This window comes from Maylandia zebra, linkage group LG3, assembly GCF_041146795.1.
Source record: "Maylandia zebra isolate NMK-2024a linkage group LG3, Mzebra_GT3a, whole genome shotgun sequence".
NCBI lineage: Eukaryota > Metazoa > Chordata > Actinopteri > Cichliformes > Cichlidae > Maylandia > Maylandia zebra.
In genome coordinates this window covers 30,825,388-30,849,467 of record NC_135169.1, presented here as the reverse complement: position 1 = coordinate 30,849,467, position 24,080 = coordinate 30,825,388, and the positions used below count along the sequence as shown (strand labels likewise).

Sequence of the window (24,080 nt, the reverse complement as noted above, 5' to 3'; positions counted from 1 at the left end):
GATCTGAAGCCATGGAAATAAAGTGAAGGTGTACCGTCACAGAGAGAGACTGTATAATTGAGACATTAGTTGCATTTTGTTTTGACATGTTCTTGACAGCTCAGCTAATTTTTTTTCAGGCTATACTAGATTTTATTTTTTTTGTTAAGATGAAAAAACACCAGTAGACACCAGACCTTGTAAACTGAATTTAATATGTGATAGAACCTTTCAAAACTTATTGTAAGCAGCAATATACTGCTTGTGTTTCCTGTAGGTATTGGGGGGGAAAGCAATGTGCAGAGACTTCATTTATTTATCATGATAGACTAAGATTATATTATATTATATTATATTATATTATATTATATTATATTATATTATATTATATTATATTATATCCTACAACCTCTTTTACAGTGCTAGTCACATATTCATGGATAATGACCAAATATGAACAGTTCTGTAGGAGTAAACATGCAATTAATTTGATATTATATGAGTGTGTGTTTGTTATTTGTCACAGCTAATAGGCTAATAAGTGAACTGAATCATCAGTGCACTTTATGGGGGAGTTTTGTGGTGGTAGACAAGGAACAGTAGACTGCAGTTGTGGTAGATGTGGCTACCCAGCAGACAGCAACAGTAGGAAGAAGGAGCACGAGAAAACAGAGAAATACCCGGGCATGAAGGAGCAACTGGAGTAGATGTGGAATATAAAGTCGAAAGTAGTCTCAGCAGCAATAGGAGCAACAGGAGCTTTAACTCCGAAACATACAATACAAAATATATGTATGTTTATATGTGTATATATATATATATATATATATATATATATATATATATATATATATATATATATATATATTATTATTTACTTTTATGTTAATTATATGCAACAAAATTCTAATCTCCAGGCACAGACATCTGCTGGTCTGTTATTGCAGGGGGGAGGAGGCACAGGCACAACTCGAATCTCATGTCTGTGCAAAATCCTCTTGTCAAACTGAGCTCACTTAGAGTTACTGGTGAAAATAAATAAATAAATAAACACATGTTTTTAGAGTTTATTTTTTCATTTAAAGGGTTTTGCTTTGCTTAAGATCAACCATCTAAAGGGTCATTTCCTGTGTTTAGTGTCACAGCAAACCTTAAAAAACCACCACAAAGTGAACGACGCATCACCCACACCCACACACTGTGAGGGGGTTGGGCACACAGATGGCTATTTGATGACCATAACCATATCAAGTAAATTGCTGCATGAGCTGACATCAGTACAAAGCAAAAGAAGAAAAAATGTACAGTTTAGAGAGCTTTTTAAATTAAGTAAGAGTAAGATCATATGTGTGTGTTGTTTTTTTTTGTTTGTTTTTTTTTAACATAAACTCTCTGTGCTTTGTAGCTTTTAACATATTGTTAAGTTCAAATTTGACCGATTTTTGACCTGTTAAAATTTAGATATATTGAGGTTGTTCCAGGTCACATTTGACCCATATTAATAAAGAATTTAGATCGACCAAATCGGGGAAAATGATAGTTTAGACAATCTTAGAGAGTGAGGGGATGTATGAAGAATGGAGAAGAAAAGGGTGATGTGCATAGTTCTGATACCTCCACAAAGATACGGTTGATGAGCCACCATAAAGAAATGGAAAAGAGTTGTTGAAGCTAGGCTAGGATTGCAGCAAGAGTGAAAAGGAAAATTTGCCAGATGGTAGAGGGACCTATATTGCATTGTTGATAGATGTAAAACATTCTTGAAAATTATATTCTATTCAAATCTGCAAAGAAATACAGTGATAAATTTTCACCATGAAGCAACTTTAAGCAAGAATAACACAACATCAAACTGCAATGATGGCATTACAGAATTAAGTATTTGTTCTTTTAAGCAGCCTACATGTGTGTAAAATACTGTTGGTGGTTACTGACTATTCTCCCACGGGCTTATTTTTATCACTGTAAGGCCTCACGATGTCTGTTTGGGCCACCTAGTAAAGAGGAAATGCAGCCTGTGGTTTCAGCCTGAAGTCTTCTGTGTAGCAGATGTCTTGTTTTCTGTTATCAGCTCACAGAAGAGAGTTAACAAGGAATGATGACAAGAGTACAGTGAGAAGACTTTGACTTTGTTCTGTTTGTGTTTGACAAATGCTCATATGATCTGCCTATATTGAAATAATAGTAATAATTCTCACTGGCACATTTAAGTATGCATGACACAGTGTGAAAACAGATAGAAAGTCAATGTCCTGCTGTCTGGGCTTCCTCTGATTATAGGGGAAGCAGACACTCCCTCTGCTGGCCACTTATAGGCCAGCTTTGGTCCAGTTCACTCTTAAAGTGTTTTATACAATGAAGCAGTATCTGATTTATTGCTTTGCTTTCATTCGAATATTATCCCATTACTGCAACAGTAGTAAAAGGTGACACCAAGATTTTAACCAAGGAATTTAGAAAAAGCTGGTATATATATATATATATATATATATATGTATATGTTTTTTGTAGTTTCTAAGATAGATTTAAAATCTATAAAGAATATATCAAAAAATGTTAGCAGTCTTGTCTAAGCTCGAGGTGGTAGCCAGGGGAGAGGAATGTTATTTTCATCTGGATCTAATGTTTTCAGTGGGAGAAACATTTGGTCATTGGTCATTCATCCAAGTGGCGTCTTCAGTCTCAGCTGACACCAGGTTTCCCTAACATTATAAACAGTACATGTGCAGAATGCCTGAAACCAGCCCACTGAATGAACAATGGGCTATAAGGTCAGTTCCTTGATCGTTAATATGCAAATTGACATGACCATTGATCAATTATCACTGATCAAAGACCATTGATCAATGGCTATCAGTACCATTCACCGAGAGTCGGAGAATGGCTGCAATCACAGCATTGTAAGATAGTGAGAGGAAGGTCTTTGCATCCTTGCTTGTGCTGTTGCACCTGCAACCCAGCCCTGGATAAGTGGAAGAGGCTGGATGGATGCGTGGATTAAGGAATAATAAATTCATCTACTTGGCTGGGTGTTAAATATTTCCCACACCTCTGATGGTAAGTGATAAAGACTTTGACTTCAGAATGTATTATTTGCATCATGGCATGTTGCCATGTGATAAGTCTATTAAGTGAAGTATTATTTTGACAGAGTATCACTGAATCCTTACAGAATGGTTATGATTGGACTGTGTGAGCACCAACATCACTGTACGGAGTTTGTTTGTACCTCTTCACTGCAGTTTGATTCATCAAGAGAAAGTATCGACCCATCTGTGACATTAAAAGGTGGCCACGAGTATAAAATGAAGGCGAGTGTATTAGAGGAGGTAAAACATATTTTCAATGTCTGTGAGAAACTGAGGGCTCATGATTGAATCTAAGTGTATAGACAAGCTTTTGCACAACAATTTTTGTTGAGAGGGGGCTGAACACATACATACAGGCAATATGGAGATTTTTTTTGTCACTGGTGTAATGCAAAGAATGGTTAGTAGGAGGCAGTGTGGTTCATAACTGAAGCTCTTCTTCAGTTTGTCTTCTTTTTTACTACACCCTTTCTGGGCTTCCTTCCTTTTAAACTTAAGTCAGCAGCTACAAGCTACACTCAGCTGTACACCGCAAACACCATATCCTATTATGCTTCTGTAACTATTTTCAGATTATGTCCAGTGTTCTTAAAACCACTGTGCTTGTCATGTGTGCTGTGGATTCAATAGTATGTGGATAAATATACTGTAAAGGCTTGCACAGTACAGTTCATCCTCTAAGTCTGCATGTAACCGGCTATGTTTTGGCTGTATGGCTATATCTTCTGATCAGATATATTTAATTACACAGTCTAAAGGCAGCATTTTAATAACTGCATACAAAATAAATTGATTTGAGGATGGAGGCCCTAGATTAGACACTCTCAAGCTATTGACATTCAGTAGTGTGTTGCTGTTTTGACAACACAAAACGACATGCATTCATGGGAAACCTGCAGCAGCAACACAACAGACAGCAGCGACAAACACTATGACATAATCTGAGACAAAATTAGCGTAAAGATACAAATAGGTGCTGGCAGGCCAAACAAGGTTAAACAGCACATAAAATTTCACGTTCGGATATGTACAGCAGGAGAGTTTCAGGTCCGCCATCTGCAGGTGCAGGATGACATCGAGATCCGCAACACAAAGCCTGAGGTTAGCTTTGTGGCCTGCCTGATCAGCACTGTGCTTCAAACTGAAAGCAGTTTCTATCAGTTGTTTGGAGAATTGTATTATTTACTCTTTTTCTCCTGCTGTGTTGATACACAGAGTGAGAGGATGAGACTTGATCTTGTTTCATAACATGTTTAATAAACAGAGCACAAAACAATGGAATAAAATTAACCTTTTTATCTTTACTGATCCATTATTTAGCACATTGGTACAGCAGCACTCATCCCTCCTTTTGAACATTAAACCTCACTTTACATGTTCTTTATTAAACCGACAGTATTTCCTTCATGTTTTGGTCTCACTCAGTCTCTGCACATTAATCAAAGCTCGGCTATACACAAAAGAGAGATCCAAAGCCACTCTCAGATTTACTCCTCTCTCCTTCATGATCAGCCACCAGATAATGATGATTATAATTCTAATTTTTATTCTTATTTGTTATCCTTTCACCAACTAATCAAGATGTAAATCCAGTAAACAGTAAACACAATAAATGTCGTAATGCTCTTTTAAGCAATAAATTGCAAAAAATGTTAAAATAAAATAAAAATAAATAAAATAAAACTTAAATACAAATTAATGTTTAAGTTTTAAAAAAAATATATCAGAAGGTTCAATAAATGTTCCATTTAAAATAAAAAATAATTTTGTGGCAATTAATTTCATGATTCAAACTTGAAAGAGTTAAAGACAAATCTGGAACAAAATCAGGGTTTTTAAAATGTGAGGTCATATTTTGAATGATGGAGAAATTTGCTGTTGATATCAACTCGCACACTCAACAAAAACCTCAGTAGAAGATTTGGTAACTTTAAAGCTCTTGAATGAAGCCCAGCAGATTGTTTTTGACATATGTTGATGTCTTTGAATAAACTTCTTTGAAAATTGAGAATGTTGTACAATTTCTGACAGATGTAAGACTTTGAAAACATTTTTCAAACAAAAAAAAATCTGATAAATTTCAAGAAGGAATAAAAAAAATTCTATATTGGCCCGAGTAGCTTTTAAGACTTACATGTAGAACTTACGTGTTTTGTTTTGTTTTGTTTTGTTTTTTTGTCACAGGCTTGTTTTTATCTACTGAAAGATTTCTGGGCGGGCCACCAAGGAAAGAGGAAATGCAGCTTGTGGTTCAAGTCAAAAGTCTTCCGTTCAGCAGATGTCATGCTTTATGTTATCAGCACACAGCAGAGAGTTAACAAGGAACGCAAGCCAAGAGCAGAGTGGAAATTTGACTTTGCTTTTTGTGCACATTTGTATATGATTTGCCTGTACTTGAATAATATTAATGATTTTTCTGAATTTATATTTAAAAAGGACAAAAACAACTGACTGTGAAATGTAAACTGAGCCTGGCTGACATGAAATGTCTCTACTTTTAAACTACTTTTAAACAGGACAATGATGCTGCAGCTCTGAAACCACAAAGACTAGTTTTTTATTTGAGTTTGGACAAAGGTCCCAAAAAAGAGATTGAGTAGTGTGATTAGGAAATAAAACTGTAAATAACATAAATAATTCAATCGAAACTAATATCTAAACTCAATCATGATTTGTTTTATTTTAAAAAAAATAAAGGTATAGGTATAGTATTCTAGCAATAGTAAAAAAAAAAATATTTCTTTATGCTTTGTTCTCATTGTTTACATTATTATTAAAAAATTATTAACTGAACTAATGAAATCAAAACAAGAAGTATTGCTGAATAATTTATGAACATGAAAATAGACCCTTGTTGTACATTATTGTCCTTTCAGATTCACAAGTTTTGAAACCATGATAAGATGGTGAGAATTACACTCAGTATCACCCAAATAAACTAATGTGCTAATATTTTTGTGTGGTATAACTGTAAGTTACCACATACCTACAAGCTTATCTGTACCATCTCTTCACTAGGCAAAAAAAATCAGATAACTTGCTTCAGAGTGATAACTGTTATCAGAGAGAGCTCAACTGCTGTACACATGAAACTCTAACCAACCATTCCCGCATGCAAGTAGTTTTATTAAAAACATGTTATATGAATTGTCTTCTCATTTATTAGGGTTGCATGATTATGGTCAAAATTATTTTCACAATATTGATGATTGATTGAACTGCTTTTATGTAAACATAAAACTGCTTTCACATTCATGTTGTGTCACATTCCTGTTAGTGTACAACTCTTAGCTTCAAAATACAAACACAGTTCTTAAAATGTCAGCACACTGTTTAAAATAGAAATGAAAAAAAAAACAAAAACAAACATAATGCTGTAATTTGCAAATCTCATAAATCCATATGTTCAAAATAAAATGTAGAAAGCATCTTAAATGTACCATTTTTAAGAAAAAAAATATTGACCTGTTTCGAATTTCTCACAAAGCTGGGACAGAGCCATGTTTACCATTGTGATGCAAATATCTGAATCTTGGATTGTCTCTAATCAAGAAGTCATACATGTGCACCAAGTTCCTGTTTTTTAGTCATGAAAGATATATGCTGTACAATTTCACCCTGGAATAAGAACAGTTCACATAAACCATTAAAAGGACAAAATTACCATCACAGTCATGCTAATGTATATAAAAGTGTGTAAACATCTGCCAATTGTAACGTTTTTTGGACTTTTTTCATGTCATTTTCAGGTTGTCTTTAGATTTTATGTCTTAATGCCAATAAGTTAAACTAGAAATTAGAAATTGAATGAATTTAAATGTTGCCTTTAGTTTGTGAAATATGAAAGTCTGCTGTTTCAGTTCAACCACACAAATTGTTATTTCCTGCGATTGGGGTGACAAACAAATTTAAAACAGGAACTCAACCACAACATGATAAGATTTACAGATCTATGCTGAGGTTAAGGGAGCTTTGCTCACTATAGTACTGCATGATAATACCTGAGCTCACAGTGAAACACAATATAAGCATACATATTTGCATATTTCTCTGAAAATACAGGCTCCAAAGTAGAAACTCAGTCTAGCAAATGTGCTATTGTTATTGTTATTCCAAATAACTGAAATATTTGATTGACACATTTCAGAAAGATGGAAAAAAGAAGAAGCATTTTGTGAACAACTAACAGCAAATCAGGTGGTATATCAATAATACGCCATACTCATGAAATGAACCCAAGGACAATGTAAATATGAGGTCAATCCAGCTCTGAAACAGAGAGAGAAAACTTCAGACTAATCTATCAGTGTTAGGGAAACAAAGTGTCAGGTCAGACAAGAAATATGTCAGCTGGCAACACAAAAATAGAGAAATATAACAACACAAGAAACAAATGTTTATGCTTACAATAGACAGGAAATGCAAACACGTCACACAGCTGCTGTGGTCAAAGCTACAGAAGCTGTGTGAGGTTTGTATAAAAAAAGGAAGCACAGAGAGGCCACAGCCAGAAGAAGCTGAGAGCTCTGCTCTTGTCTGTATTAAATGCAGCTTCTCATCATTCTGCATTTTTTATTTATAATAAATATAATTTATATTAAGTAAACAGTCAGATTGAGATTGGCGAGGATCCAAGTGGGGCACGGCTAGATTTGAAGATGGGATACACTTTGCACTGCATAACGGGCTTATTATTGTGTAAGTACATTTCTAGCTTCGTTTGAATGGCACTAGTTAATAAAAAAAAAGCTTCTAATCTGTGAGCATTATAGTCTATAACTGGTTAAAACGGTTTAATTTTATGATCCTTAAGGAAAATGTTGCTGGTGCCTTTGCTCAGTTTAATCTGGAGCATTATGTTGGATACATGGTTGTTTTTCATTGCTTGTCTTGTTTGATTTTCTGACAGTTTGATTCTGATGTTTCAATCTTTATTTTAGTGCTCAGTACACTCTTCTACATAAATACTGATGGTGAGAAATTTATTTTTCTTTGCTTTGCATTTATAGAATATGCATGACATTGCTTTCCAGATTCACACCCCCTGTACCACTCTAAATTATTTCTTAACACATTTTTTAACAGTTTATATAACATTTTAAAATACTAAAATCTGATGCAGTTGCAAAAATTGTCAGGAAAAAAGACTATACATAAGATGGACAGATAACAAATAATATTAAATACAAATTTTCATTATGTTAAAATGTTGGAACACTTTAAACGTCCAGAACCAATTAAATTCCCTTTTCAACAGGCTCATAAATATTACATATTTAACTTTTCTTGTGCAGTGTTGTTTCGGTATTTTCTTTAGTTGTGGGGAAATAAATAAAACACATAACACACAGATAAATAAATACAAGCAACAAAGTTTTTATGCTTCTATTTGGATTTGTAACTGAATATTTTTATGTGAACATTTGCTGTAAGGAGAATTTTGTTATAGAAATTATCACACATTCACTCAGTGATTTGTTTGGTGCTTCTGGCACATTAGACTGAGTGTCTTCATACAAAACTACACTACAGATTCCCTCTAATTTATTCTTCGTCTATTCATAGACCACTTAAATCAATTCAGCTCAGTTAACAGTCAGTAAGGTAAAGACCCTAGAATAATAGAAAGTCTAACTAATTTGATGACACAGAAAACTGACTTTAAGATCAACATTGCTTTCTAATCCACCAATGTCAGCTTGTAGTACACCTGTTGGATAGAGCAGTAACACTGATGGTCACATGCTCTACCAATAACAGAAATAGTACCTACAGTGTTCTGAATCTCCCTGTTTTCAAACAGTGTGTGAAATACTGTTTTTGTATTTTATGTGATGTTACTGTCATTTCCATATGACAAAGGCAAAGGGAGAGTAGGCTCTGTGTAAATATGATGCAGCCCCCACAGGAATAACAGACACCATTCAGTGTCATGTTACCTTTGAGTGTTATTAAAGGATAATGTAGAGAGGACACAAAACATCTAAAAGTAATTTGTTTGTGCAGCATTTGTCTTTGAATAGATGAAGAATAAATCAGAGGGAATCTGTAGTTTTTGCATGAAGACATGTGTCACATGCAAGTAAATATTTTCTATTTGGTGCTAGAAGCTAAATGACTGAGTGAATGTGTAAAGTGTGATCTTTTCTCAGAATACTCAGAGCTGACTCTTGTTTTCTCAACATTCTTGTCCTTTTGGATGTGAGCTCAGCCTTCGACACTATCTCTCACGCCATCCTTCTAAACAGACTTTCCTCTCTTGGCATCTCTGACACACTTATTCTCACTCAATATTGATGACTCCACATTTTCCCTTCACCTCAAGTTAAGAGCCTTGGTGTCATCCTAGACAGTTTATTATCTTATAAATCTCACATCAATAATCTCACTTGTTCTGCCCATTTCCATCTACGCAACATTAACCGATTATGTCCTATGTCCTATGTCCGGATAGTAAACAAAATTCTTCTGCTCACCTTCAAGGCCCGTCATAACCTCGCTCCTCCCTAACTTTCTAACCTGATAAGCACCACCTCTTCTGCCTGCTCACATCCAACTTGTTGTGCCTTCTTTCCATCTCAGCACCATGGAAACCAGAGCTTTCAGTTGATCTGCTCCCAGGGTGTGGGAATCTCTCTGTCTCGAAGTTGTTCTTCATTTTGTCATTGTTCTATTATGTGTTTTATTCTATTGTTGTGTTGTTGGGTATTTGAAAGGCACTTTTAAAAAGAAGTTATTATTATTATTTCTATAACAAAGTTCTTCCTGAAGCAAGTGAAAATCTGATATTTCTCTTTTCCTGTAACCTCAACAGCAAGTAAATGCAGAGCCACACTGACAGCACAAAGTTCAGTCATACCAGCAGGGGGCAGTGTGACACTGAACTGCTCTGTGGAGGGCTCTGCTGGCTGGAATGTTTATTGGTTCAGAAGTGATTCAGTCTCCTCTGAAATCCAGCTCATAAGAGAAGGTGAAACAAACAGAGTTATTAGTGTCTCACAAGGAGGTCTGTACCACTGCAGAGGAGGGAGAGGAGATCCAGTTTACTTCACAGAAGAGAGCAATGAAGTCACCATTACTGAAACCGGTAATTTCCAAAAGTAACAAACTGAAAGACCTGAATCTGTTTGTTCTGTTTCTAGAGTGGCCTGAGTTGAATTTTTAGTTTTCTGTTAAACTGAAATGGATCATTATGTGATCTGTGCTAACAACATTCTCTGTAAACTGTGAGTTTGTCTGATAAGAGAGACCCTGGGTTTCTGTTCCAGAAAGACAGTTAACTTACCCTAACTCTGAGTTAGGTTACCAAGTTACCATGGTAACAGGCTTCTGACAGGTTTTCTTTAACAAACTCAGAGTTTCTCCCTGACTCATCCTCTTCTGCTCCAGTTGAACCAGCTGACTAACACTGGGTTTCAGTTCCTCATTCACAAAATCAAACCTCAGAGTGGAGCCAGTTAATCTGCAGTAGTTTGTGTTTTTAAAAGCGTGAAAATCAGAATTCAATATTAGTTTGCCATTTTGTGTACTTATTAAGTGCTTTTACATTAATTCAGAATCTGAACATGTTTTCACTGAAAATCATCTATATCAGTGTCTCAACCCAGATAACTGTGACACTGATCCAGGTCTGTCTGAAGGTGTTATAGGCTCTGTAATGGAACAGAAAACTGGGTCTGCATCACAATGGAAAGGGCCTTCTTTTAACACGTTTGTCTGATGCAAATTTGCATTAAGACTTGGAAAGCTGCACTTTTGAGCTAAATGTGAAAGTTACTATCTGTGAACTCTGACTATTAATGGTAACTTTGTTCTTATTATTATTATTATTATTATTATTATTATTATTATTATTATTATTATTATTATTATTATACAAATATATAAATAAATACATGGGTCTGCATCAGATGCTATTCACAAGGCAGGAAAAATCCAACACAGGACACAAAATATCTAAAAGCAATTTGTTTGTGCAACATTTGTATTTTGTGATGTACTGATGTACTTTTTCCTGTCACCTCAACAGCAAGTAAAGCCAAAGCCAAACTGACAGCACAAAGTTTAATCATACCAGTAGGGGGCAGTGTGACACTGAGCTGCTCTGTGAACCCATCATCATCATCTGGATGGAAATACTACTGGTACAGAGATGAGAAATCCTCTGAAGCCCTGACCACACAAGATGCAGTTTTCCACTCAAATGGACAAATCAGTGTCTCACAGGAAGGACTCTACAGGTGCAGAGGAGGAAGAGGAAACCCAGTTTACTACACAGAGGACAGCCAGTCAGTCAGGATTAGGAAAACTGGTCAGTTTGTATTCACCAACAATGTTAAATAGATTGATGACTGAGGATTACTATGAAGGAAAAACAAAATTATATTTCACGGTAACGGCTCTTATTGGAAATTGTTGAACACGAACAGTCATGTAAAATGTAGAGTCCATGGGAACTGACTAAAAGTGCTCTCTAGTCAAGTAAAATATATTAATTTTCACAAGAATACAAATATGAAACATAAATATCACAGATTAACAGAACATAAAAAAGGAAAACATATTGGGGGAAAAAAACACTGAGAAAAGCATTGAGAAAAAACGGAGAGTGAGCCTGACGAAATAATATTCATTACTTTCCAACAGGATCTGTCCTCACTGTGTCTCCATCATGGCTGAGTCCTGGAGCCTCAGTAACTCTGAACTGTGAGGTTGAACATCCGTCTGCAGGATGGAGCTTCTACTGGTATAAAGCTGTTCCTGATCTATCAGAGAAATCCTCCAGTTATGAGCTGCTACCTGATGGCAGTGGGACTGCACAGGACTCCTACATCATTCATGGACAGATACACACAGCAGGATATGTGTGCAGAGCTGGAAGAGGAGACCCAGAGTATCACACTGATCACAGTCGACCAAAGTTTGTCTGGTCTGCAGGTCAGTTTGATTCTGTCTAATAAGTTGTGTCATCACTGTAATCCACGAAGGTTCAGCTCATTATTTTTTTTCTAATACTAATTTGACATTTTTTGTTCCTAACATCTGTGAGCTTTGTCTCTTCACTGCATGTCATTTCCAGATGTTCATTCAGCAGCGTCTCTCACAGTGAGTCCTGACAGAGTGCAACACTTCACCTCTGACTCTGTCTCACTGACCTGTGAGGGAAAGTTCGCTGAGTGGAGAGTGAGAAAGTTCTCTGAGGACGGCCGACTCTCTGACTGTAGCAGAATGACTGGATCCACATGTGACATCAACACATCAAAGTCAGATACTGCAGTGTACTGGTGTGAGTCTGGATCAGGAGAGTTCAGCAGTGCAGTCAACATCACTGTACAGAGTATGTTATTATACACTTACTACTTGGATTTGGATGATTTAGATGTCACATGAACATTTGTCCCAGCTTTGCTGTATGTGAAGTCATTTCATGTGGGAAAAATAAAACACATACAGCAGTTTTAAATACACAAGATCAGATCTTCATGATGAACATTTGTACAATCTGTTCTTATTATTGTTTGTCAGCTTTTTCTAAAAGTGTGCACCAGCTGATGTGACTGAAACAATTGTGTGTGATTGTGTCACAGATGATGGTAATGGTCCTATCCTGGTGAGTCCTGTTCATCCTGTGACTGAGGGAGCTTCTGTTAGTCTGAGCTGCAGTTTGAGAACACAAAAAATACTTTCCAATGTGTTTTTCTATCACAATGACAAACTTATTCAAAATGATCCCCGAGGGGAGCTGAAGATCTCTGCAGTGTCAAAGTCTGATGAAGGTTTCTACAAGTGTCAGTACTCAGGAAGAGAGTCAGCACAGAGCTGGATGTCAGTTAAAGGTGAGCAGGATCAAAACATGTGATGGATTTTTATAAACCAATGACTGAGAAGGAACGTTAGATTGTCTGATTTAAGTCTCAAAGTCACTTGGCTCCATTTTATGAATGTATTTATTTATAAGATTATAATCTATTAATTAATTTCTGTTTTTTGTTACGTAACTGTGTCAGGAGCTGACAGCTCTTCATCTCCTGTGTGGTTGATGGTTGGACTGGTTTGTGGAGTCTCTCTCATTATTATTCTCCTGCTCTTGTTGTATCGCTGCAGACAGTCCAAGTGTAAGAGCCTCTTCTTTTCATGCTGTATTACAGAGTTTATTTACTACACACACTTTAATTATTCACACATATACTAATACTACTGTTATCTTTATGTAATCACACAAGTTGAATACAGTGAAATTGGTGTACTCCAGTTTGAAAAGCACGCAACACCTAGATATGAAAAAGGTGTGAAATTTAAGAAGACTATCTCGTGATATGTTTATAAACATTTAACTTTTTCTTTGTCTTTTCTTTTTTTTATTGCAGTTCCAGATGAAACCCGAGATGTCACATATTCTCTCATTAAGCTTAAAGATTTTGAAAAGAGGAGTATGCAAAGCACACATTGTGTGGGGGAAAAAATTGTATTAATTATTTTCTTTTGTGAATTAATCTGATCATCTTAACAGGGAAGCATCACAAACCAGAAGAGTGTGTTATTTACTCTGAGGTGAAGACGGGAGCTGCAGGTACAGTCACAACAGTCTCATTCAGTGTTTGTACTTGAATGTGTCATCACATCATTATATTGCAGGTAATTATAGGTCAACATGGAGTTTAGTTATTCACTTACTGATCAGTGTTTCAGCTTTACTGAATCACAGCATCCACAGATTCTGACTCAGACCTCAATCACAAAACACACACATGCAAAGCTGAAGTGTCACAGGCAACAAATGATTTCACTTAGATTTCTTTCACTGTAGTTGCAAAAAGTTTAAATTCCATGTGTATCCAACATGTTTGTATCATATATGTGCTGAACAAATGTGTCCTGAGCTCTGACGTCTCTTTTAGAGGACAGTCTGATGTATGCTGAGGTCAAACAGCCCAAAAAAGAAAAAGCCAAGAAAAACAAAGGTGAGCAAAGTCTGCCATCATCTCCACTGAATATTGTTCAACATGTTTATCTGCTCTTACAATGTAAATCTGTTTATTTTACAGTTTATATTTATGTATTCACAATTCATCAGCTGATTAAAATCTATCATACTCAATTGTCTTTGCATCAGTGGAGACATCCAGTTTCCTCCTGGTTAATGATATTATTGTTTTCAATGATCTTCTCTTCATTCACAGGAAAATCAAGTCCTGCAGCTGATGCAGCAGTTTATTCTGAAGTCACATCAGAAAGTTCTCTCAGTAATTCTGCTGCCATGCAGGCTGATTTATTCTTCACATTATTAAATGTCTTCAGCTCATAATATCTTTACATGTTGGAAATCACTTTGTCTCTTTGTGCTTGTCTTACAGGTCAGTGAGGAGAGCTGTAGCAGCAAAGCCAAGAAGAAGCTTGTTATGAAGCCACTCTTGCTCCTCTGATATTTTTTATTTAAATCTATGCTCTCATTTTTATGAAGATTATATATATATATATATATATATATATATATATTCATTGTTAAAGGTTTTGTATAAAACTTTGAATGTATCCTGTTCCAACAGCTGCAAAAAAAAAATAGTTTGAAATATGTGATCATATATTTAGTTTCTTATATAGCGCAACTTAAAGTCAGAGTTGTTTGCCATGACTTTTGTTGCCATGAAAACAGGATACTGCTGGACTTCAAGCTTGCTCTGTCCATTTTACTTTAGTTATTTTGTTTGTCCTGTCTTAGTTTTATTATATCTATTTGAGAGGGATTTATCTTTTAGCTCTTTTTAGAGTCATTTTATATATTGTGAATAAAATAAATGTTTTTATTTGCTACTCTTTTGGGTGTAAAAGGCCTTTATTGGCTACTTTCTATTTTGCCTCTGGCTTATTTTTATCAACCGAAAAGCCTCATGATTTCCCCAAAATGGGGAAACTAAGCATGTGGTTTCAACGAAAAGCCTTCTGTTTATGAGATGTCTTTTTTCATGGTATCAGCACATAGCAGAGAGTAAACAAGGAGTTCAGACAAAAAGCACAGTGGAAAAATCACTTTGATAATTATCACTGTTACATTTAAGAATGCATGACACTGTGAAAAGCAATGAAAAATAATTGTGGTCATTGTGGTGCTGAGACATGGAAGGTGGAAAAAAAGCAACAAAAAATGTGACATGTCGTAAAACTGAAATTCCTCACACTGAAACAGCCTGTATGAGTCTGTTTAAAAAAATAAAAATAAATCTGGTCTTTTCAATATTTTCCCCATGTTTTTTTTTCAAACCTTTATATGTCAAAGCCACCCTGCTGAATAGCTATTGAAACTTGTATAGGCAGTATATAAACAACAAATAATATACCATAAACAGCAGGTTACATTAGTGTATTTCCCCATTTCTATTGTTGCCAACAAACAAACTCAAACATCACCAACAGCAAAAATCAGTCTTTGGAAAATCTGTATGTTTCCCTCCCTCCCCTACTTGCTGGCAGCTGGATTGCAGGTTGTGTCAGATAGCTCAGCTATTATTATGCCAGCAAGACAGCATTTAAGTCATTTTGAATTTGTGTTTGAAAAGGACAAAGAAGAACACCACAGTGAAATGCAAACTGAATCTATCTTATATGAAGTGTCTCTACTTTTAACCTGGAAAATTTCCTGTTAATACAATCATACTGTGATTTTCATGCCAGATTTCAGTCTTGTCCTTGTATGCAGTTTCTATAGTCTTTGTGAATATTTAGACATTATGTATTTTTATGATCATATATTCACAGTCTTCACAATTTTAAGCTGACAAAAATTATTCTGGAATGGTTCTGCGTTTTGTAGATATAGTTTTCTGCAAGTTGGTGAAACTCTGCCACTTAAATATTCTCTAAATATTCTCCCTTAATGCATATCTAAGGAGACAAGAAGTAAAAGTCAAAAACAGCTTTACTGCTGAGCTCCTTAATAAATACAACAAACAGCAGGTCAGGTCCAAATAATCTGAAACTACACCTCTTGCAACAAAACACAAACACAAGGACAGACACAAACATAAAAGAGAACATGGCAAAGGATAAGGAAGACAGGTGGGAGGACAGCTAAAACCAATCACAGATGACAAGATGGGGAAGTAGAACTAAACACAAAGCACTATGGACACAAGAGATCAAAATAAGACAGGAAGATAAGATGAGACCAGAAAAAGACATACAAGCTTGGCATAGAGACAGAAGATAAACAAACAAGGAGACAAGACTGGAGGGACAGAATGGGAATGCTAAAGGGGATAAACAATCATTTAAATAAAGAAGTCAAGGAACTAAAGGCACTGATAACAAACTCATAAGGAAAGCACCCCCCCCCCCCCCCCAAAAAAAAAAAACAACAACTATCATTATAAACTAAAGACTATCAATATATCTATCATGCAGAACATAGTACCATTATACAAAGATTATAAAAAATACAAAACTAGATGAACCATAAAAATCCTATGAAAATCTAAACCCTGTGTCCAAGACATAGAGATCATAACAAATATTTGAACAACATAGTAAAATTAAATGAAATATATCACTTTAAACAACTAAACATTTAAGCATGCTTGTTTGTAAATAATATATGGATTTATAAGATTTTCAAATCACAATTCTCTCTTTTTTTGAATTTACATTCCATGCAGCATTCCTTTTTTTTTTTTTGCAGATGAGTCTGTAAAACTGAATCTCCTTATTCACTTAAATTTAGCACATGCCTTAGAAGTGTGATGACCCCTTGGCCTTTTGTGCCCTCAGTCTTAGATTTATGTTGTTTGTATTGTGCTTTGTTCTGCTGGAGGCTAACTACCTGCATGAGCTGCACCTGGACCCAGTGAGCTTGGCTATGAAGGCTTCTCTCTGTCCTGACTTTGGCATCCACATCCTTACTTGATCTTGCTTAACTGCAGCATGATTTCTTTGATGAGTTATTTTGCTATTTTTACACTCTGCCACACATACATGCATGCTTTACACTACTCACCTGCTGGCAAACATGTTTTCTTTATTTATATTGCCATTAATCTATTCTTACTTAGTTATCACCTCGGTCAGTCTCCCTCTCTTGTTGGCAGGGTTGCCAGGGTTTCCATGGCAACAAAAGTCATACATGCTCTAGAAACCATCATAGCAATACAGTAAGCATGTACTCTGTCTTTTATCAGCCGTAGCTCACACATCAGCCTGGCTCTGTGTGTGGTTAGTAGAAAGTTCTGAGTTTATTTAAGCTGCTATAGTGAGTGATGAATTACTGTTGTGGTGAATAAGCTTTATTTTGCTTGTGATTATAATCAGTCTGTTTGTAGCACATCTCCCACTGTACACACATACAGTCTCAGACAGTTTCCTTCCAGAAATCACACACATATCAGTTCCAGGCCTGCTACTGTGTAAAACAGGATAGAATATTAGTGGATGCCTAGCAGTTGTGCTGGTCAGCCTCCTCTGGCATTCCCCCTGAACCCACTGCACCACCCCTTCCCTGCAGCTGAACCACAAACCACACCCAACCACCACGGACTGAAACTTTGCTACCACTTATTCCACTGAACATAATTGTTGGCTGAGGAATTTTATAAATGAATGTGCTTATTTGGTACAGGCCTTTCACAGAGTTATTATGCCTGTGAAAATAAATTCAAGTGCAACTTAAAGTAATTGTGTATTGTGTATCTGCTAAGTAAAAAACACAGTGACTTTATCATTTTTTCTCTGGCCTACTAAACCAAAAAGAGGAAGAACAGTTTGAGCTGAATTTGTACAGCCTTCCAAAGAACACGATTGAGCCCTGACAGCTGATAGCAGAGATAGATCATAGGCAGAACTCAAGATACCACGTTTTTAAAACTCCACTCTCATCTGTCATCACATTGCTGCAGACATTAATTACTGACTAGCCACTCCCTTTTTTCTGTTTTATTTTGCAAATGATGTGCTTTAGTTACTATATATAATAATAATAATAATAATGGATTGGATTTACATAGCACTTTTCAAGGCACCCAAAGCGCTTTACAATGCTACTATTCATTCACTCTCGCATTCACACACTGGTGGAGGCAAGCTACGGTTGTAGCTGCCCTGGGGCAGACTGACAGAAGCGAGGCTGCCATATCGCGCCATCGGCCCCTCTGGCCAACACCAGTAGGCAGTAGGGTAAAGTGTCTTGCCCAAGGACACAACGACTAGGACAGAGAGCCCAGGGATCGAACCGGCAACCTTGAACCTGAGCCACGGTCGCCCCAAATAATGCCAATAATGTCTGCTATATAATTCAAAATAAAAACTGATTGCACATGCACTAAACACATTTGTCGTCTGCTCGCACATAACCCCTAGTGAGTATATGGTGGCATCTTATCCCTGACATATCACATCTTTTTTTTTGTGTAAAGGGGAACAGAAAATTCAGTCAACCATTTAGCATAATGAGGCAACTCATCTGGGACTCTCCTCAGCTCTTACTGGGACAGTGGCGCGGCTGCCCCTCTGTTGGTCTTCCATGGTCTCTTGTGTTCTGGGGGCCTCTGGATGTCTGGAGTTTTGATCTCCTCCATACCCGCTTCACACCCTGGAGGACGGGGCTGTGGCCCCCCCACACTCCCTAGCAGATCATTACATGGAGAAACCTTTGGAATGCAAGCATGCTGATCCACACAGGTATGCACACATGGGTATTCACAGACGCGGACTAAAGCTTTCTTGGCTGCTGCCTCAAAGCACACTGTGCGCTGTCTATCTTGCGTGCTGCACAATATCGTTTATTACTTAGTAAATACTGATATCTATGACTAGCTAGTTTATTGTGATGGTGCTTTGTTTTCTCTATTATTATGTTGCTCTTTGTTGTTTGCTGTCTCCTCTGTTTGTTTTTGTTTGTTTGTTTGTTTGTTTGTTTTCTCCATACAGGTGACCCAGGAGTTTTTTTTTTTTTTTTTTGTCTCTCTTCCCCCCCCTTCTCACCGTCTCTTCTCCCCTTTGGTTTTCTTTCTTTCTCTCCCCCTCTCTCTCTCATTCATTCCCCCTGTCCTATTTATTAAAAAAAAAAAAAAAAAAAAAAAGCATAATGAGGCAATACATGGTTTTTGCTTTGTGTATTTCTCAATATGCTTTCAACTTTTAAAGTTAGTACTGCTATAAAATTCAAAAACATACTATTCAATAAATTGTTAATAAAGTTCAAATCTTTTAATAGTGTTGGATCTATAAGATCCTGATTTTTGGTGGCTGCTTTAGAGTCGAGAACCTGGTACTAGAAACTACCTTAGAAGTGCAAACAAGGAACACGTGAACACATGGTACATGGTAGAATAGCAAAGAAGCATGGCAATGGCTTACTTTACTGAGTGCCATGCTTTGTTTTCAGTTAAGAAATATATAGTTTTTGGCACAAAGATATTGATTAGTGTGTTTTGGTATTTTATTTGGCACATTTACCCACCAAATAAGGTCTGTGTGCATCTGTACCGTTGCAATTTAGCAAGCAAGAAAATGAATTTGTGCGTTGGTTCATTTATTCCTCTGGTTTGTAAAAACTGCATCTCATTTCCATCAGTTCAGCCACATAAATAATCCGGTCACAACCACCTTCTAACCAAAATTCAACCACAAGATGAAAACATTTACATATCAAAGCAGAAGTGAAAGGATGTTTTCCATTGTAATAGTCCAAAAAACAAGCTAAAAGTCTATTTTTTTCCTGCAACTTAAAAGGGAGTATCTTAACCTTGTTCCCTGTTATAGGCATATTCTTTGGTCTAATTATGTCAAAGCAAGTTTGTTCACCTTAACTATGGCCCAGCATGTTTTGCATGAACCTGCTCAGGACTGGCAGAAATAAATGATATGCTGCCATCCGGCCACTGACAGTCTCAAAAACCCAGACAAATATTCCAGAATTATAGCAATCCAAATGTATGGGGTTGTATGACTTTTTTTGTATGGGAAAAAAGTGAGTTTCTAAAGAAGACAGAAGTAAAACTAAACCTAAATGAAAGCTTTGCCTGACTTGAAGTAACAGAACCGTTACTTTATAATGCAGAGAACAAGCTTGAATGTTCTGAATGGACAGGAAACGTAAACACTGATGCGGTTGAAGTTATAGCAGATGGTTGAGCTCAGAGTAAAAGGGAAGGAAGCATGGAAGCCACTGAGAAGAAGAAGTTATGGTCTCATCTATATTAAGCACAGCATCTCTTTCTTCTGCTTATTTGTGAAAGTAAAACACTGAAAGCTTAGCTGTGCATCAGAGAGCTGCAGAGCTGGAGGTGAGGATGAAGCGCTCTTTGCTCTGCATGCTGGAGTTATTCTGTAAGTACATCACTGACTTTCTCTTGTGACCAATTTAAGAAACTATATTGGTGTAAATTAAAGTGTATGAGGTGGTTAACAAGTCTCTGAGAATTCGAATGGTATTACCTTGTGTCCATTTAAATCAGGGTATTGCGTTGGAAACACTGCTGTTTTACATTACTAGTTTAGAGCATATAAGCAAAGAAATTTGAGGATGAGTCTCTGATCTGAAAATTTACTTTAACCTCCTAATTTTATGACAGTATGTTTGCACTGAAGCACCGCAGCAATTTCCTAATGTTGTAAACCTGCTCAGCATTTGGCAATAAAACCCTTTCTGATTCTGATTCTGATTCTGATTCTAAGACCCGAACTCTTCCACAGCATGCATTTTAAAGTTCTCTTTGATATTTGGTTACATTGGGGCCAGATGAATGTAAAAACAAAGAATTACCAGATTTTTTTTAACTTATTTTTGTTTTTAATAAAAATAAGAGCCACTTATGAGGATATTAGTTTAAAATTTTGGTAGAACAGTAGCAGTATAATATCGTAAGTGAATATCAGGCCCTTGTAGAGCAAAATTGAGTATTTTGGTCTAAATAACCCAAAATGTGATGGGTTATTTAGACCCATCACATTTTGTGGACGCCAGGTCCTAGGAGGTTAAAAAATGTTTTAGTTCATAGTGAGTTGATTTGCTGCTGTTTTGATGATGTTTCAATCTTGATTTCAGTGCTCAGTACACTTTTCGATGTAAATGCTGAAGGTACGACAGTTTTTTTTCTTCCTGTTTACAAAGTATGAACAGCATTGATGTATCTCCTGTATCTTTCTGTTTATGTGTTGTCACGGCTGAATCAAAATCCAGACACAGACAAGAACTGACAAACTTATCAGGAGTTTACTTTCACAGACATCAGTAGCTGAGAGAAACAGGTGTCTATGGTAAATGTAGGGGGCTGATTATCCATCAGGAGAGAACCAGCTTTCTGATTTGGTGAACAAAGCCAGGAACAGGGTGAGTTAGAATTGATTTCAGTTGACTGACAGGAAGCAGGAGCGAGCGCTGCCCAGCACATGATGATAGAAGAATATCCAGGAAAACAGAGATAAGGCTCAGTGAGAGCCAGAGAGAATCAGATACACCTGAATCTGTCATGTGGCAGTGTGGAGATACAGGTTCCCAGTATTTGGGGCTGAAACTCCAGTGGCCCCAGCACATCTGAAGCTGTACCTGTACTGGAGGATGGATGGGGCTTAGGGAGCTGAACTAGCAAATGTAAAATATATTTAAAATTTCCTAACACATTTCAGTCTTAGAAATGCCAGGTAAGAGCCAAAGAGTGTGATTAACTGATACAAATGTGTATCTTTCTGTGCATTTGTTTCATCACCTTTACAAATAAAATTAGTGATCCAGCAGAATCCACTCAACAAGGATTAAACACCATGGGTTAATACTATTTCAAACAAGAAATAGTATTAACCCTTTCTACTTTAGCTATATGAAACATTTTAAACTAATTAATTACCATTTCTGTTTTGCAATGGTTACAGTATTGCAACCATAAATTATGACTACTTAACTTATTTTGTATATTCAATCATGTACTAACCCATATTCCAATATAAATTATCTTCACAAATGTATTTTATGGTGTGTGTGAACACACATGACCTCTCATACACACAAGAAAACATTTATTTTACTTTACTGAAACATCTTTACAAACATAAAAAATACAATGGTACAGCAATAACTTCTTACACGCAAACCAAGCTGAGCTATAGCTCACACTTAAGACAAAAATGTCCTAAACAATTAAATATATTCCCTTTATGAAAAGTAATAAAAATAAACATCTCCATCACAGCAGTAGCATATTCAAATTCCATCAGGTGAAAACACACACACACACACACACACACACACACACACACACACACACACACACACACACACACACACACACACACACACACACACAGTTTCAACCCAATTGTTACACGAGGAACAATTTTCTCCTTTTGTTGTATTTCTAACTTACAGAACATGACAAGGCTGTTGTGATAGCAAACAACAGAACGATACCAACAGGGGGCAGTGTGACACTGACCTGTGATGTGAAGAACTCTGCCAACTTAAAATATGAGTGGTTCAGAGAAACCTCATCCGAAAAACCGTCAGCAATGTCTAATGTTTCAGAGAGAGTTATCTCTGTCTTGAAAGGAGGAAACTACACCTGCAAACCTTCAGGGGAAAATGTCATCATAACAGAAAGTGACTCAGTCACCATTCAGGAAACTGGTGAGTTTGAATATTTAAACAGAATAAAATAACAAATTATTTTTTACACATTTACACATGTAACAGCAGTGTGTGGCGTATTTATTAACCATTTCTAAATCATGTCTCAAGAAGTGTAATCAGTGGGTAAATGATTACTAATGTTCTTCATCTCAATATGAAAGCAAATATAAAACATACTAATTGCAGATAGCCACATCTGTTTTTAAGATCCCAAGTTTAAATATTAAAACTCTTTTAATTTTCAATCAGTTGGCTGAGACACCAACACAGATTCAAGACTGTTATATTATATTGATATTTGAGTTATCTTAGATTCCTGCAAACAAAAAAGAACATTTGTTCACCTGCTACTGAAAAGAGTGATGGTTTTCTTTTTCAGTTAGTAACAGGATCACAGTGACGCTGCAGCACAGCTGGTCTCAAGTGTTCAATGGTGACACAATCACTCTCAGATGTGAGATTCAGGGAGGTGAAGGAAAGGTGTGGAAATATGAATGGACAGCACCCAACACAAACAGCCCTCCAACATCCAGTGAATACAGGATCAGCAGAGTTTCAGTGTCCCACAGTGGAGACTACAGATGTCAGGGTAGCAGTGACTATCTCTTAACAGGATGGAGTGATGCCTTCAGACTGACAGTTTCATGTGAGTTGGACCATGATTCATGCTGACATTTAATGTTTTCATGTTTACATCTGTCTTAACAGGAAAACTCCAACAATGATCCAGCTGTCTGCAGGCAGCTCAGGACAACAGTTTTTCTCACTGTGCAAACAGAAAGGAGAGACACCATGGAGGCTCTTAAAATATCAGCAATGTAAAGAGGAATGTACAGAGATGACAGTTTGATAAGAGAATGATAAATCAGTGAAACCTATAGTGACGTTTTGTAGGCAGTGTAATGTGGAATAGGCAGAGTAATTTCTAATTTCCTTTTTGGTGTTTGTAGATAAATTATTAAAAAACTGTTTAGAGTGTGATCAGCACTTAAATTAGGTCCTGAGACAAGTGAAGATTTAACGTTTTACTTTTTTTCTGTAAACTCAACAGCAAGTAAACCCAGAGCCACACTGACAGCACAACGTTCAATCATACCAGCAGGGGGCAGTGTGACACTGAGCTGCTCTGTGGAGGGCTCTGCTGGCTGGAAGTTTGACTGGTTCAGACGTGATTCACAGTTTTCTGGAGCTCAGAAAATAGGAGCTGGAACATCAGAGCACACGATCAGTATTTCAGAAGAAGGCATCTATTACTGCAGAGGAGGGAGAGGAGATCCAGTTTTCTCCACAGAGGACAGTGCTGCAGTTACAATTCAGAAACAAGGTGAATGTTTATAGTTTTTTTCTGAAATGCAACAAATTCATGTTTAAATTAAAGTAAGACTTAATATATTTAAATGTAT

The 24,080-nt window shown here is 36.5% G+C and overlaps 2 protein-coding genes and 1 long non-coding RNA gene across 3 annotated transcripts; all 3 read left to right on the top strand.

Moving 5' to 3' along the window:
• The first annotated feature begins 7,692 nt into the window (after positions 1-7,692).
• Positions 7,693-11,355, top strand: LOC143416468 (uncharacterized). Its single transcript, XR_013096837.1, has 4 exons — positions 7,693-7,766; positions 8,009-8,041; positions 9,883-10,155; positions 11,098-11,355. It is a non-coding gene; the product is annotated as an uncharacterized LOC143416468 (long non-coding RNA).
• A 567-nt stretch (positions 11,356-11,922) lies between these two features.
• On the top strand, positions 11,923-14,508 carry LOC101471851 (uncharacterized). Its single transcript, XM_076881693.1, has 9 exons — positions 11,923-12,005; positions 12,148-12,405; positions 12,656-12,904; positions 13,076-13,183; positions 13,436-13,498; positions 13,579-13,638; positions 13,967-14,029; positions 14,249-14,311; positions 14,423-14,508. Exons 2-9 carry the CDS (start codon positions 12,297-12,299, stop codon positions 14,428-14,430), a joined length of 723 nt encoding a protein of 240 aa, XP_076737808.1. The 5' UTR covers positions 11,923-12,005; positions 12,148-12,296; the 3' UTR covers positions 14,431-14,508.
• A 5,788-nt stretch (positions 14,509-20,296) lies between these two features.
• Positions 20,297-24,015, top strand: LOC143416720 (putative high affinity immunoglobulin gamma Fc receptor IC). The gene is made up of 5 exons (XM_076882204.1): positions 20,297-20,381; positions 21,100-21,132; positions 22,417-22,674; positions 23,057-23,323; positions 23,729-24,015. The coding sequence occupies exons 1-5, from the start codon at positions 20,345-20,347 to the stop codon at positions 24,013-24,015; spliced, it is 882 nt and encodes a 293-aa protein (XP_076738319.1). The 5' UTR covers positions 20,297-20,344.
• The last annotated feature ends 65 nt before the right edge of the window (positions 24,016-24,080 follow it).

What these genes read in the sequence shown, in the direction of transcription:
- LOC101471851 (XM_076881693.1), top strand. Translation starts at nt 12,297, where the DNA reads ATGACTGGATCCACATGTGACATCAACACATCAAAGTCAGATACTGCA. An exon ending in TCGCTGCAGACAGTCCAAGT is followed by an intron (nt 13,184 to 13,435) that starts GTAAGAGCCTCT and finishes TTTTTATTGCAG; the next exon opens with TTCCAGATGAAACCCGAGAT. An exon ending in GGTGAAGACGGGAGCTGCAG is followed by an intron (nt 13,639 to 13,966) that starts GTACAGTCACAA and finishes CGTCTCTTTTAG; the next exon opens with AGGACAGTCTGATGTATGCT.
- LOC143416720 (XM_076882204.1), top strand. Translation starts at nt 20,345, where the DNA reads ATGAAGCGCTCTTTGCTCTGCATGCTGGAGTTATTCT. An exon ending in CTGCATGCTGGAGTTATTCT is followed by an intron (nt 20,382 to 21,099) that starts GTAAGTACATCA and finishes TCTTGATTTCAG; the next exon opens with TGCTCAGTACACTTTTCGAT. An exon ending in TTTCGATGTAAATGCTGAAG is followed by an intron (nt 21,133 to 22,416) that starts GTACGACAGTTT and finishes TCTAACTTACAG; the next exon opens with AACATGACAAGGCTGTTGTG.